Source organism: Calliphora vicina, chromosome 5 (assembly GCF_958450345.1).
Source record: "Calliphora vicina chromosome 5, idCalVici1.1, whole genome shotgun sequence".
NCBI classification, from domain to species: domain Eukaryota; kingdom Metazoa; phylum Arthropoda; class Insecta; order Diptera; family Calliphoridae; genus Calliphora; species Calliphora vicina.
The window spans coordinates 106,956,741-106,973,715 of record NC_088784.1 but is presented as its reverse complement, the minus strand read 5'-3'; the positions used below and the strand labels follow the sequence as shown (position 1 = coordinate 106,973,715).

General features: G+C 26.3%; 1 protein-coding gene across 2 annotated transcripts; it reads left to right on the top strand.

Moving 5' to 3' along the window:
* The first annotated feature begins 108 nt into the window (after positions 1 to 108).
* LOC135959719 (uncharacterized) lies at positions 109 to 16,661 on the top strand. 2 transcript variants are annotated; one of them, XM_065510748.1, is made up of 12 exons: positions 109 to 384; positions 5,369 to 5,649; positions 5,730 to 5,831; positions 5,904 to 6,053; positions 6,180 to 6,302; positions 6,399 to 6,493; positions 9,966 to 10,010; positions 13,711 to 13,802; positions 15,144 to 15,336; positions 15,410 to 15,545; positions 15,619 to 15,780; positions 15,852 to 16,661. In XM_065510748.1, the coding sequence occupies exons 1-12, from the start codon at positions 334 to 336 to the stop codon at positions 15,967 to 15,969; spliced, it is 1,548 nt and encodes a 515-aa protein (XP_065366820.1). In that variant the 5' UTR covers positions 109 to 333; the 3' UTR covers positions 15,970 to 16,661. The 2 variants fall into 2 exon arrangements, with proteins under 2 accessions (XP_065366820.1, XP_065366819.1); XM_065510747.1 differs by lacking the exon at positions 9,966 to 10,010 and having other exon boundaries at positions 110 to 384.
* The last annotated feature ends 314 nt before the right edge of the window (positions 16,662 to 16,975 follow it).

The window sequence follows — 16,975 nt, the reverse complement described above, 5'->3', positions numbered from 1 at the left end:
AATTATAGAAAAAAAACAAAAAGAAAGATTTTCTATTTAGAATCGTTTGTTTAATTTAAAAATAAAAACACTTTTCCTTTATTAATGAACTCTGAACACAGAAAACATTAAAACAAAACAATATATGTGTAATTAAACAAAATTTATAAATATAAATATAAACAAAACAACTATTATTTATTTAAGTGGCAAAACGCTTAAACTGTTAACATACTCGTATGTTAAAGTGTAATAAACAAATATTGAAATTTAAAATTTAGTGCTATATTGAAAAGTTTAAAGTACTCCAACACCACCACCACAACAAACAAATATTTGGATTAAATTAAAATTATGGATCCTTTATATAAACGGATTTGTAGAAGATTTTCTAAAAAACATAGGGTAAGTTTGAACAATGAATTATTTGGATTGAAAGTAATAAGATTGGCAATCGTTACCGCTAACACTAAAATACCATCTGAGCTCTACTAACGTTACCGCTAAGCTGCAGATATTCCATAAATATTTTGAAATTATAAAAATAAAAAAAAAATTATTTGAAATCTATGGAATTTAATAAAGTATAATAAATCACCAACTTTGTCAACATATTTTAAATTTTTTTTAATTTTATAAACAAATTAAGTCAGGATGAAATTAACATAATCATTACAATGCCGTTACCGAAATGATAGCAAATATCGTTACCGAAATAAACCAACATACAGTTACCGTTAAATCATCGTTACCGAAATAGTCCAAATTACCGTTACATTTACATACATCGGTACCCAACCTTGGTTTTAAGCAATAAAAGTGAAGGCAAACCAGATTTTACATTTTTTTTAAATCAGTTTTAATTGTTGTTTGATAAATTATTTAAAAAACATTAATTTTTTAAAATTTAAATAATTAATATTATAAGAAGTGTGTGAGATCAGCTTGGTTTATTATTATTTCAAGTTTATACATTAAATATTTTGACATTTCTCTTGGCAATGAATAAATCATATTGTTTGATACATTAAAGCAATTTAAATTAATTCAAGCTGTCATAATTTGCTGTCATGAGTTTCATATAAAATAATGTCTTATTTTTGCGGGAATTTAATTATCTCTTAAATGTCATGTAGACATTATGCGTATTATTAAAAATTACGACATTTAAATCAATTTTAATCGAAAAAAATATACATATGGGGGATTTCATGTCAAGTGAACCAACTTTTGAAATCGATGTCTTCCGATCGGGATGAAATTTGCACCAAGGTTAGCTCTATTGGATAGTAACTCAGACACAATTTTTCAACAATATCGGTCGAGAACTCTCTGAGTTATAGGGGGTAAAATTTTGACAATTTGGTCAAACAGGGGTTTTTTCTTATCCATGTAACTTATTACCTATTGTTCTTAGCAAAATGTGTTCCAAATAGTATAGATAGCTATTTCTTCGATCTTTCGAAAAAAAATATTTAAAAAAAAAATAAAAAATTTTTAATATTTTTTTTTCCGAAATCAAAAACTTTTTTGACTTTTTTTTAAAATACGCTATTTTTTTTTATTTTTTTTTTTTTCTTAAAATAAAGTTTAGATATTTTCCTTGAACACCTACTTGGTCGCTTAGTGGGATGCGAGTGGGATATCTATCAAAATAAATATTTTGTAACTCAAAACATAAAATTTTTGACTTTTTTTGCAAAATCAAAAACTTTGTTGACTTTTTTTTTTCAAAATGGACCCTTTTTTAATCTTTTTTTTTAGGTCAAACAAAAGCTTAGATATTATCCTTGAAGACCCTTTTGGTCGCTTAGTGGGATGCGAGTGGGATATCTATCAAAATAAATATTTTTTAACTCAAGACTTACAATTTTTTACTTTTTTTTTTGCAAATACGATTTTTTTTCCAAATGGGCCCTTTTTTTAAAAATTTTTTTGTAGTCAAAAGAAAGCTTAGGTCCATTCCTTTAAGATATTTTTAGTCCCTTAGTGGGATGCGAGTAGGATATCTATCAAAATAAATATTTTGTAACGCAAGACATACAATTTTTTAATTTTTTTTTGCAAAATCAAAATTTTTTTCCAATATGGGCCCTTTTTTAATTTTTTTTTTTTTGCTCAAAAGAAAGCCTAGGTCCATTCCTTTAAGATATTTTTAGTCCCTTAGTGGGATTCGAGTGGGATATCTATCAAAATAAATATTTTGTAACGCAAGACATACAATTTTTTAATTTTTTTTTGCAAAATCGAAATTTTTTTCCAATATGGGACTTTTTTTTAAAAATTTTTTTTGCTCAAAAGAAAGCTTAGGTCTTTTCCTTTAAGACCTATTTTGTCACTTAGGAAGATGTGAGTAGGATATCTATTAAAATAAAAATGTTGTAACTCAAGACATTCAATTATTGACTTTTTTTTGCAAATTCGATTTTTTTTTCAAAATGGGCCCTTTTTTAAAAATTTTTTTTTAGTCAAAAGAAAGCTTAGGTCCATTCCTTTAAGATATTTTAGGTCCCTTAGTGGGATACGAGTGGGATATCTATCAAAATAAATATTTTGTAACTCAAGATATACAATTTTTGATTTTTTGGCAAAATCAAAAACTTTTTTGACTTTTTTTTAAAATGGGCCCTTTTTGTAATTTTTTTTTTTGCTATAAAGAAACCTTAGGCCTATTCCTTTAAGATGGTTTTGATCGCTTAGTGGGATGCGAGTGGGATATATATCAAAATAAATGTTTTGTAACTCAAGACATACAATTTTTGTGTTAAAACATTTATTTTGATAGATATCCCACTCGCATCCCACTAAGGGACTAAAAATATCTTAAAGGAATGGACCTAGGCTTTCTTTTGAGCAAAAAAAAAAAATTAAAAAAGGGCCCATATTGGAAAAAATTTTGATTTTGCAAAAAAAAATTAAAAAATTGTATGTCTTGCGTTACAAAATATTTATTTTGATAGATATCCTACTCGCATCCCACTAAGGGACTAAAAATATCTTAAAGGAATGGACCTAAGCTTTCTTTTGACTACAAAAAAAATTTTAAAAAAAGGGCCCATTTGGAAAAAAAATCGTATTTGCAAAAAAAAAAGTCAAAAATTGTAAGTCTTGAGTTAAAAAATATTTATTTTGATAGATATCCCACTCGCATCCCACTAAGCGACCAAAAGGGTCTTCAAGGATAATATCTAAGCTTTTGTTTGACCTAAAAAAAAAGATTAAAAAAGGGTCCATTTTGAAAAAAAAAAGTCAACAAAGTTTTTGATTTTGCAAAAAAAGTCAAAAATTTTATGTTTTGAGTTACAAAATATTTATTTTGATAGATATCCCACTCGCATCCCACTAAGCGACCAAGTAGGTGTTCAAGGAAAATATCTAAACTTTATTTTAAGAAAAAAAAAATAAAAAAAAATAGCGTATTTTAAAAAAAAGTCAAAAAAGTTTTTGATTTCGGAAAAAAAATATTAAAAATTTTTTATTTTTTTTTTTAAATATTTTTTTTCGAAAGATCGAAGAAATAGCTATCTATACTATTTGGAACACATTTTGCTAAGAACAATAGGTAATAAGTTACATGGATAAGAAAAAACCCCTGTTTGACCAAATTGTCAAAATTTTACCCCCTATAACTCAGAGAGTTCTCGACCGATGTTGTTGAAAAATTGTGTCTGAGTTACTATCCAATAGAGCTAACCTTGGTGCAAATTTCATCCCGATCGGAAGACATCGATTTCAAAAGTTGGTTCACTTGACATGAAATCCCCCATATGTATATTGAATTTTCTAAAGTGGCCCACAAACACATACTGTTTGCTGACAGCTGCTTGCGATGAACACATCTAAAATTTTAGATAAATATTCAATTCTCTTGAAATCTATAACTTGTGTGAATTCGCTTATATTCAAAAATTTTCTAGATGGCAAATAAAGAATTTTAATAAAAAAATATTAAATAAAAAAACTTTAACATTTATTGAACTAAAAACATAAGAAAATATTCCAAAACATATAAAATTTGTTCTTGAATTTCTTATCCTCTGTCTATACTTGACAAATATTTATCAAAACAATAAATGACGTTTGTTGTCAAGAGATAATTGTCTGAGTAAAAGCACTAACAATTTGGAAATAACGAAGCAATAACACTAATAAATGGAGGCTATACCTGATATTTTTTTATATTGACAACCATTTTAACGTTTATCATGACAAAAATTTATCAAGTATAGAAAAAAACAAGTAAGAGAGCTATATTTGGCTGTGCCGAATCTTATACACCCTTCACCAAATTAAACAAAATCAAAATTTTTAAAAAAAAATTTTTTTTTAATTTTTTTTAAAAAAAGTTTTTTCAAAATTTCTTTTTTTTAAATTTCTTTAATTAATTTTTTTGGAAAAACAATTTATGACAAAAAAATTTTTTGATGAAAAAAAAATTCGGGTTAAAAAATATTTTTTGTATGTCCATTTGTGGACCGATTTTCTCGATTTTAAATAGCGACCGAGCCGGAAGAATTTCGGAGATATTGATGTATGAATCGTGTATGTAAGTTATTTGGGGGCTTCGGAAAGTTGATTTCAACACACAGACAGACAGACGGACATGGCTATATCGATTCCGCTATCTATAACGATTCAGAATATATATGGAAATTACAAACGGAATGACAAACTTATATATACCCTTGCCACTCATGGTGAAGGGTATAAAAAAATTATTTCAAACCGATTTTAATTCGTTGTAGCTTAAAGAAAACATAGTAAAAGAAAAAATCTAGAGAGTTACGTTGAAAATTCATATAATTATTTGTTCGAAACAATATTGGGTCGACATTTCGAATACAAGTTTGAACAAAAACCGAATATTCTAACCACCATTTGATTTTTGTAAAAATAAACTAGTAATTACAATTCCATTTTAAATTTATATTATTTATTAATACATATTTTTAAAAATAACTTTAAATTACTTCAACTCCAAGTAATATAAGTATTATATTTCATATACAAAGGTTCGATAGAATTAATTCTTAATTGAATTTTCAAAATCAAATTAAAAATATTTTCTTAACAATTCCATTAAAGCATTCAGCAAGAATTTGATAATTTGAATAAATTAAATTTTAGAATATTATGGCTGTGATTTAAAGAACATTTTACCAAAATTCAGCGGGGTCAAGTGTCTATATATTGTTATATAAACCTTTAATAAAATAAACATAAACTTAAATGTTTTCTACTGTTATAAACTATTTTTAAGTATAACAAATCTATTCACATAACTCGTTAATACTTACATATTATAACAATAACACTGAGGTTTTCTTTTATAGTTTTATTTGTCATCTATAATCTATTAAAAATTATTTGTCTTCCTTTGCAATTTCAGCCGTCCCTTAGTTTAGATAATACCATTGAAACATTATTAATTAAAAATGAAAATGATTTCATAAGTGTTGAACAGGACAAAGATCCACAGAATATAATTTCATTGTCTGCACGTAAACGTCATTCGCAGCAATTTCATCAGGCACCCAATGCTACAGCAGCAGCAGCACAACATCAAAACTATCAACAGCAGCAGCAACAGAAACGTGATGAAAATATGCGACAATTATTGGATGTAACAAATACCCTGACATTTGAAGAATTAAGAGATTTTGAAATGCGGTAAAAACAAATACAAATATAAAATTTAATATTTGCTAAAATGTGAATGGTAAATATAACTAATATTTGTATAATTACAGTTATGGTTCCCCTCATCACAGTCGATCACAGTCAGTTAAAACGCCTGGCAGTAGAGCTTCAGGTCGTCCAAATCAATTATGTCTGCCACAACAAAGATCAAGGTAATTAAATGCTTTAAACGCTCTAAATAATATAGACTCAAAAAAAAAAACGAATATTGGTTTATTAAACAGAGTGGCCTCTATGCCCAATACCGGAGTGGAGGAAGAATACTACAGATTAAGACATTTTTCGATAACCGGCAAGGGAGTAATAAATCGTGGTGATTCCTTAAAAAGTAGACGCAGTAAATCAAATAACAGTGTAGCCAGTTCAAATTCAAGGTAAATAATAACAGTACTGCCGTAATTGTTAGATTTATAGAAATTTTATAAAAAAATTTGGACGAATTATATTAAGAGAAAAATCTTTAATTTAATTATGAAATATTATTTTTTCTTATTAAATAGCAATGAACATTTAACAACCCAACTTCAACCTACCCAAGTACATTCTGCTCGCAACTCAGCCACTTGCAGTTTAGCCTCAAGTCGTGAAAGTAGTACTTCAAATCCGGGCAGTGGTCCTTACAGGTAATAAAAACTTAAAGTTTTAAATAATACCTACATTATGTATCTATATAAGTAATACATTTCTAAAATGAATATTTTATTTTTATTTCATTTTAGAGTCCTTATGCTGGGTGGAACCGCTGTGGGTAAAAGTTCTTTGGTCTCACAATTTATGACCTCAGAATATTTACATGCTTACGATACCAGTATTGGTAAGTTTTTCACGTGTTAATGATTTTAAGAAATTATTTCATTATATTCATACAAAACCATTTTATTATGCTTTTATTTTCATTTTAATTTTTAGCTTTATTTTTGTGGTTTTTCAAATCGTTTTGCTTAAAAGCTTTATATTTTAGTTAATTAACCTGTTTTTATTTGTACATGGGTGAATACTAAGGACTTACACATAAAAATCTTGTATTATTTTATTAAAATTTAGCTGGATATTTTGTACTATGTAGCTTTTCTTTGACTGAATATTTAATAAGTGCTAATTGCTTATACTACTATATAGCATTTATATGGGCCAGGTTTTGCAAATAATTAGCATTTTATTAATTTGTATTTTTTCAAGCATTTTCTCAAATAATTTAGAAAACATACCGCTCTATATGGACATAATAATTCGATTTCATTTTAAAAACTAAATCTAATCTAAATATTCATATACATATTTTTTTAATTTTATTTAAACTATAGAGGGATTTGGTTCACTAAAATACAACTATTTATATTATTACTTTTTACCTACCTATAGCTGTGATCTAAATGCAATAAATCTAAAACAAATAAAAAAACACAAAAAAAGTTGCATGTTCAGTAAATCCATTGAATACAAATAGCAGCCATCGTTGAGTTATGAAAGGATTTTTTTGTTTTTATTATCTAAGCTATCCCTCACAAGCAGGGTCGGAAAACACAAGATTTGTAAAACTGTTATACAAAAGATTTTCTAATGAAACGCAAGATTTTCAATATAAAATAATGTTCCACTCAAGATTTTCTGTAAGAAATATTGTAATACTCTATATTTTTTATAGAAAATACGCAAGACTTTCTATAGAAAATAAAGTTATACACAATATTTTCATTAGAAAATACTGTTATACACTATATTCTCTATAGAAAATACTGTTATACTCAAGATTTTCTATAGAAAATACTATTATATAAAAGATTTTCAATATCAAAAACTGATATTCAGAAGATTTTCTATGGAAAAAACTGTTATACACAAGATTTTCTATATTCTTATACAAAAGATTTTCTATAGAAAATACCGTTATATATAAGATTTTCTTTAGAAAATACTTTTATACATAAGATTTACTAAAAAAAAACTGTTGTACACAAAATTTTCTATATAAAATACTGTTATACTCACGATTATCTATAGACAATTGTGTTATACTCAAGATTTTCAGTAGCAAATACTGTTACATAAGATTTCCTATAGAAAAAACTGTCATACACAAAATTTTCTCTAGAAAATATTGTTATACTCAAGATTTTCTATAGATAATACTGTTATACTCAGGATTTTCTATTGCAAATACTCTTATACACAAGATTTTCTGTAAATAAAATATCGTTATACATAAGATTTTCTATAGACAATACAGTTATACACAAGCTTTTCTATAGATAATACTGTTATACTCAGGATTTTCTATTGCAAATACTCTTATACACAAGATTTTCCGTAGAAAAGAACTGTTATATGCAAGATCAGCATTAGAAAGTACTGTTATACTAATGATTTTCTGTAAAAAATACTGTTATACACAATATTTTTTATAGAAAATTCTGTTATTACAATATTTTCTTTACTGTTGTAAAAAAGAATTAGGAAATACTGTTATACAGAAGAAATAGAAAATACTAGTATACGGTTGTATTCAAATACTCATATACACAAAATTTCCCCTGGAATACAACCACAAAATTAACAAGATTGCAATTCTGACACCATAGCTTTCTTGTAAAACACTCGAAATGATTTAGATTTAGCTAAACATTACGTTACTTATGTATATTTGGGTGGCCCCAAAAAAAGTTTTGGATGTTCCCAACTAATATAAAAGTTTAATTCATTCTAATATTCCGTTTCTCAAAATGTTTGTCCAGGGTTCATGAGCTGGATCAAATGATATTTTGTTAAGATTTGTATGATTGTTTTTCTCGCAAATGAAACATTGAAATGTTGGTATCATGTGAAAGGTCTTTGAAAAGCCTCTTTCAATGTCATATCTGAATTATCGTGCAAGTCCAAGGTTTCAAGATTTTGTAATTTTTACAAAAATTTTAAGTTTTTTTTTATATTTTGACAATGAATTATTTAAAGTAAATGAATACGTTGTCAGCAAAAACATACATTACAATGTAATGAGCTAAAATACTAATATATTAAGAAATTGAATGAAGAAAAAAATATTTTAAATCAATTTGAATTTACAAAAATGTTAAAATTCAATGGTTGTATAAATTATTATATAAGGAAATAATTATTATATGTCAACCATTACCAAACGACTTCTAATGTAATGCAGAAGGTATGAAATAGTCATTGAAAAGTAAGTTGTTCAGTAATTGCAAGTCAATACCAAGTTTTTGCTGGGTTCTAAATCTCATGTATTGATATTCACCGAAATGGTTTTACGAAATTCAATCTAGTTCGAATTTAATTGGAATTTTTCGAAACATATTTTTTCTCCTTTCTGATTCACCGTTTTGGTGAATTTATATGGGTTGTACAATGTATTCATTTAAATTACTTTAAATAATTCTATGTCACAATTTAAGAAGAATACTTTAAAGTTTAAATGGTCTTCTCAAAAAAAAATAAACTTTAGTTTTATTAATTTTTCCTCCATGTAAATGGGGCCTTTCTAATGTATATCTATTTAGCTAAAACCAGATCTATTACAACATACTACTTCTGTAATATTTAGAATGCAAAAAAGACTTCGTGTTAAAATGAAGAGTTTTATTTAAAAAAAAAAATTAAACAACCATGAGCTCACTCACATGTCCTTTGCACGCAATACTAGCTGTTTGTTTTACCTTGTGTTTATTTCATTTTACTTTGTTTTCTATCTTTTAATTACATTTTCTTTTGTATTGCATCAATAAAATTCCATACAAAAACTAAGCCAGTCACTACAAAACTACCAAACAGATAAACAAACAAACAAATATACAAATAAACTAGCATAATCATATTCGCCATTATTACCGGAAATAGTCAATTTAAGTGTTTTAAATATTGATTTGAAATTAAAAAGAGGAAACATAATATTAATACTAACTTACTTTACTTTCACATTATGTATTTGCTATTTACTTTGCACCATCATTAGTTTCATTTTCAATGTGAATCTTCTCTATATTAATTTTTAAGTGTTATTTTTTCAACATGCCAATTAGTTTAATTAAATTTAGTTTAATAGTTCAAGTAAATTTATGCATAAATTTTCTTTTTTTTCTCATCTTTTCCTCCTACTCTGTTTTGGGTTTTCCATTTCAACTGTAAACAAATTTAAAACAAAAAAAAAACAAAAAATATACATACTTATATGAAAAACTAAAATGAAATAAAAATTGTTAATATCCTGCAATCTATTTTAATCCAATTTAATACAAACATACAATTTATAAAATACGATGGACTACTGACTGCAGGCAATAATTGTAACATTCGTATACATATCGAAAAACCCGCTGACGGTAAACAAAACAAACAAAATATTGCATTAAAATATTCAAAATAAACAAAACATTAATAAAAAATAGTATTTAAACCAGAAAATGTTCAATATTTTTATATTCAAATTCATTTGGTTTTATAGTTTTCTTTAATTTCTTGCTCTGTTTTTAATCACGTTTACTACTTACTATTGTGTATCTAAATAAATAAAAATAGCTTTGTTATAATCTAAATCAAACCAAAAGAAAAATAAATAAATGCATAAATATATTCATATACTGCAACTTTCATATCTTTATAATTACAAACTACATATAGAAGATTACAATATCACAATAAGAATATAAATAGCAATTAAAATATAAAATAACAGCTAAAAATGCACACACATTCATTCCAAACCCAACATTTATCGATCATTTATTATTTCTTTCATTATAGAGCTCATGAACTCACATACTCATTATTACTTCACCAAACCCACCCACACCCACACCTTGCAATTACAAATCAAATCCTTTCAACTTTGAATATAATTTTATATTTGGTTCATTTATCAAGCCACACACAACACACAACTACTACCCATCCCTACACATGCCACTAGGTTACAATGTAACAACCTTTTCTTTCATAATATTCCGAACCAATCGACCAACCACACAATTACACTGAAAATGATTCATACAAAAAGTCCTACGAAAAAAGGAAAATACATCCATTTATTTCAGAACGATAAAGAAAAAAAAAAGAAAAACGCAATGAACTTGACATATTTTTAATTGGTTTGATTCACGTCAATACTCGTCTTTTATCCAGACTTTTTTTCTCTTGTTTCTCTGCCTGTCCCTCAGTTTTATGTTATTTTTTCTTCAAGGTTTGCTTAATTTAAGGTTGGAAATGCATGCAGTTAACCGTTTTTTTTTATTTTTTGGTTTGAAATGAATTCTCTTCCTTTTAACCTTTAAACAATATATATAATAATCAGAGTAAATCAAACTTTTCTCTTTTATTATATTTAATGATTAGGCCATACATATCAAAAGCCATCATTCATTTCTAGATTAAGTGTTAATAATCCGAAACAATCTCAGAATGATATGTGCAGATATAAACTTGCACCAAATAGCAGCAGACAGAAATGTACAAAATACCGTGAAACAGGTACATACATACCTCTTCACCTTTTAGAGGAAGAAAAAGTAGTAATTTCAATCCAAAATTTTACTTTTCATACTTTTATTTTAGTAGCAACACACTCCCTTATACAATATGATCAAAGGTTCGAAAGAATTAATTTTTAATTTTATTTTCAAAATCACATAAAATTGTATCTCTTAACCAAATTAATTCATAGGCTTAATTCCTCAGTACTTTGTAATTCTATAGACTTTAAATAAATAAATAAACAAACTTATTGAATTTTTTACTTTGCGAATTCATTGTTTATAAGAATTAATTCCTTATTGAATAATTCAAGTTTTCAAATCCATTACAAAAATGTTCAGAAATAGATTAAATGATGAAATTTGTCTTCAACTCAAATCTATTAGAAAAAATCCTCAGAAAATTTATTTCGTAGATGATTAAAAACAAAAATAAATTTAATGAACAAAAAATATTTAAATTCAATTTGGATTAGATTTGAATTTACAAATATTGAGGGTGAAAATAACTACTCTCTACCAAATTTTATAACTGATATTTACAACAACAAAATAAATTGATTTACATTTATTTTGTTGTTGCCAGATTTAGGTTTTTAACAACAGACTTAGGATTTTTGTCTCTCAGTGGCACTTCTATGTATATTTTATTCTATGATTCAAAGGTTGAATGAATTTTATTATGAATTAATTCAACAATGAATTATATTTAAATAAATGCTTTGAATGAAGCTAAATAATTTGTTTGACGGGAATGGTTTTATGAAATGAATTGGAAATGAATTAAGATAAAATTTTATTAATTTATTCGAATTGTTTGAGATCACTTTAGTGATAATTTACACAAAACTACTGCAAATATTTAAAAAATATTGTTACTACTATTATTTTGTAAATATTTATACTAGATTTCTATTAAAAATTGTTTATACTCCATTTGTATTCAACTATAAGAACTAAATACACATAAGTAAGAACTTTCAAATGCACAAACAGATTAAAAAAATCGGAATTTGGTCCTAGCGCCCCCAGTTTCCAAGTTTAAAGTTGGTTTTATTTCCCTGTAAAACAAGTGTTTTTTACAAATGCCTCGGTTTTTCCAATATAATTGAAATTAAACTTGGTGAAAACTTTATTATGCTGATTTCGGCAGATGAAAATCTAATTACGGCAGGCAGAGACACGAATCGACTCTCCTCACCATTGACAATGGATATGTATAAATTACAAACGGAATGACATAATTGTCAAGATAAAAAATTATCAGGTATAGTCTGCATTTATTAGTATTATTGCTTCGTTATGACAAAATTGTTAGTGCTTTTGCTCAGACAACTTTGTCTTGACAAAAAACGTCTTTAATTGTTATGATAAATATTTATCAAGTATAGTTAGATAAGTCTAACGTGAATATACCCTTCACCGTGATTTGGTGTATGGATTATGAAAACTCTATGATATATGTCCCTCTTTCTAAACCCTGACCATTTTGACATTTTCTTTTGTATGTTTTCTATTGCCATATTACTGAAACCAGCTGATTCATATCTTCATAATTTGTGTAGTTGTAGTTCTGATAATCCAGTTTATTGCTAATCAAATGATTCGGCCTAAATTACCGAATTTTTCTGTTGTGGCTGAAAATTGTTAGCTGGGGTGCTAAAAATTAGGTTATTTGAATAATAATTCTTCTAATGACATCTATGGATATAATCATTCGATTGGTAACCAATCCCAACGAATTGCCTTTATCTGTGCAGAAATAATGTTTTTACATTATGAAGGAAACTTATAAAGAAATTTCCCGGGAAGTTCTAAAAAAGTATACCCGGGAATTCCCTAGAAAATTGTCCTGATTAGGAATCCTATTACACAATCTAAACGTAACTTCACCTACATAACATCATCCTCAACATCGTCATCATTATGTTATTATACCTGTTTTAATATTTTGTTATATAGAAGTAAAATATTTTGGTTTTATTATGACCATTAAATTTGAATACAATAAAATCAAAACAAATTATATCTATGTACGTCTGGCATCGTTATTTATGAATAAAAAAATATAATATGAACAATTTAACAAATAATATCCTTTTGTTTATAATAAAAATCAAATACATATATACGTACTTACATACATAAATAAAACATACATACAGTTGTACATACATTCAATATAAAAATATAAATACATCAGTCAATCTATTAATCAATCACACATTGAAATACTCTCGCAAACATACATACTAATATACAAATTTTCCCATGCACACACACACACATTATACACACATGTAAAAATACACACATTCTAATACACAATTTTCTTTATTTATATAATAAAATATTCCTTTAGAGATTTTTATTATTAAACCAAAAAAAAGAAATGAAAATTTTGTTACTGCACGTACATTATTATTCACTCAGTTTATTTTCCTCTCTCATTTGATTTTTCAAATTTTCCACTTGATAAAGTTTAATACTTTTTGCTTATTTATATTAATTTAATTGAGGTTTCATTTTGTTTTCTTTTTCATTTGATGTTTAGATGATGACTCTGGTGAAAAATCTGTTTCAGTATTATTGAATGCAGAAGAATCGGAATTAATATTTATCGATCATCCTTATGCCGAAATGACGGTAAGTTATACATTGGCACGATTTTATAACTACACTTAGTTCGGGTTTTTTGACTTTAAGATCAGCGATTAAATTAAAATTAGTCTTAGGTCGAGTTTTTTACTTGAACATCAAATGCCAATTAATAATCGGATTAGTTAATCTAAAAATAGAACTAATCTAAAGTTAATCCACTTTGATGGTTTTCGGTTCTAGTTTAAACTTCGTAGTATTGACATACACAACGTTAGAAAATATCACATTTTTTTGTAATTTATGAATAAGAAGTAGCAAATTTGTATTTATAAATATATGTCCATCAACTGTTTATACTTTCTGATTTATTATACCCTTCACCATGAGTGGCAAGGGTATATATAAGTTTGTCATTCCGTTTGTAATTTCTACATTTTTCATTTGCGACCCCACAAAGTATATATGTATATTCTGGATCGTTATAGATAGCGAATTCGATAAAGCCATGTCCGTCTGTATGTTGAAATCAACTTTCCTTAGCCCCCAAATAACTTACATACCTGATTCATATCGGGAATTCTTCCGGCTCGGTTGCTATTTAAAATCGACAAAATCGGCACACAAATGGCTGAGATATAAGGAAAAAACCGGGACAACCTCGATTTTTGGCCTATTTTTGATCTATATCTGGATTACTAAGTCATTAATATGGATATCTAATTATAAATAGATCAAAGTCCATTGAAACGATGTATATATGTAAGTATATACCCATTATAGGGGTCCAAATCGGGAAAAATATTTTTTAACCCGAATTTTTTTCATCAAACTAATTTTTTTGTCTTAAATTCTTTTTCCAAAAAAAAATTAATAAAATTAAAAACTTTTTAAAAAAAATTTCGGGAAAAAATATTAAAAAAAAAATTTATTTTGTTTACCTAAAAATATTAAAAAATTTATTTTATGATTTGGTGAAGGGTATATAAGATTCGGAACAGCCGAATATAGCTGTTTTACTTGTTTTTTAGTTTAAGCGGCCAACATTGGCACATTCCTAGATTAAACTTAATATAATCTTGAAGTCAAAAAACCCGCCCTTAAAGATTGGATATTAAATTAACTTTTAAAAAAGGTACCAACAAGTATCTTTTTAAAAAGGCATCTTTAAAAAAGGCACTAAAAAGTACCTTTTTTAAAAAAGGTACTAAAAAAGTAACTTTTTAAAAAAGGTACTAGGAAAGTACCCTTTTAAAAAAAAGTATCATTAAAAAAAGGTACTAAAAAAGTACGATTTAAAATGGTACTTTTACCCTTTTAAAAAACGTACATTTTAGAGTTTCCTTTAAATCATTTTATAAATGTATAATTGTGAATATCTTATTTCAGCCCGATGATTGCCTGAGTAGTTATGATCCACATGGCTATTGTGTCATATATTCTGCCTCTGATCGTAGTAGTTTTAGTGTGGCCGAACATATTTTACAAGTATTATGGACAAATCAAAATATTGCCCAAAAGGCAGTTATTTTAGTGGCAAATAAGGCCGATTTGGCCAGAAGTCGTTTAGTGAGTGCTGAAGGTATGTCTTTTTTTCAAATCAAATCGATTATGAACATTACTTATGTATTCCTTTATTTGTTATAAATTTTCAGAGGGCAAAGCTATGGCCACCGCATACGATTGTAAATTTATAGAAACTTCAGTGGGTATTAATCATAATGTGGATGAATTATTGGTGGGTTTATTGTCACAAATACGTCTTAAACTAGAAAATCCCGAAAAATCCAGGTAATTTTTATAATTTTTAATAAAAAAATTTCAAACAAATTTTTAATCCTTAAAATTTACTTAAATCTATTAGGGATATGTTTAGAAAACGTTCTATAAGAAAATCAAAGAGAAGAGCTTGCTCGCCATTAAGTGGAGCCTGTTTAACGGGTGGTACTAATCCCAATACACCTATGGGTCCCACCAATAATATAATATCGGATGTCAATACACCACCTGGTAGTGCTCACAGCAGGTAATTTAATTTTAAAAAATCTTTTAAATAGCAATTTATTGATAACATTTTTAATTTTTTTTTATTTTTAGTCCCCGTAAATATCGTGGTTCCCGCACTTCTACTAGCTTAAAAGTCAAAGGCTTATTGGGCCGAGTCTGGGCTCGAGATTCGAAATCAAAAAGCTGTGAAAACTTACATGTTTTGTAAACTAATTTCTATGCCACTATACTTGTACGCAAGTTGAATTATAATAATTTCATTATATTTAGTTAGTTCGGTGTAAAGTTTGACAGAAAACATAATAAGTATTATTTACATTATCATCGTTTACTAAAAACAAGTCTAGTCTATAACGTACTTATTTGAATGGCTTAAGTTAAATAATTATTTTGAGTTAATTTTAGCTAATAGAATATTTTACTAGAGTAAAACTTAAACTATTATACTATATTGTTTGCCACTAAAAACAGCAAAAAAACATCCTTTTTGAAAATGGGTCCACTTTAGAATGAATAGGGTAAAATACCATATAACTTATTTATATATTTAAATAACTAAAACATACATACATATATACATTGAATTTTTTTTATATATATATAAACTACATACATATATAAATAGATGTTTAAAAAATGTTTGTTGAAAACAAGAAAATTCCAGTTTTTTTAAGAAAACAAACTAACATACATATATACATACATATGTATTTTATGTAATTTTTTTGTATTGTATTTTCAAAAATCTAAATGTTGTCAATGTGAAATTTTTAAAATTCCCCTCCATTTTCCCTCCTTTAAAACAAATAATATATTAAATTATATAAAAGACATTATTAAGCAAATATTTACAAAATATTTGTGGATTAATAAAGATAAGAAATTTATAAAATAAGCAAATGTAACGAGTTCTAAAACTTGTGTATTTAAAAAATGGCAAAAAGCAATATTTAAAAGAAATTTATTCCAATTTAATTGTTGTAAAAAATTTATTACAAAATATATATGTAAGTAACCACAAATATACATATGTATATGTAATTATATATTTAACAGAAATTACACTATTAAGTAATTATACCCATTTTCATAATAAATTTTTAAATTTATCAAAGGTTTATATAATTAAATTTTCAATAATATTGATTTATAAATCTGGTATAAATTTCAAAAATTTATTATGATACATATATATGAATATATGTATATTATTA

Excerpts from the sequence above, each read along its gene's own strand:
- LOC135959719 (XM_065510748.1), top strand. The coding sequence starts at position 334 with ATGGATCCTTTATATAAACGGATTTGTAGAAGATTTTCTAAAAAACAT. Across the intron at positions 6,054-6,179 it reads GTAGCCAGTTCAAATTCAAG|CAATGAACATTTAACAACCC; the intron begins GTAAATAATAAC and ends CTTATTAAATAG. Across the intron at positions 15,546-15,618 it reads GAAAATCCCGAAAAATCCAG|GGATATGTTTAGAAAACGTT; the intron begins GTAATTTTTATA and ends TAAATCTATTAG.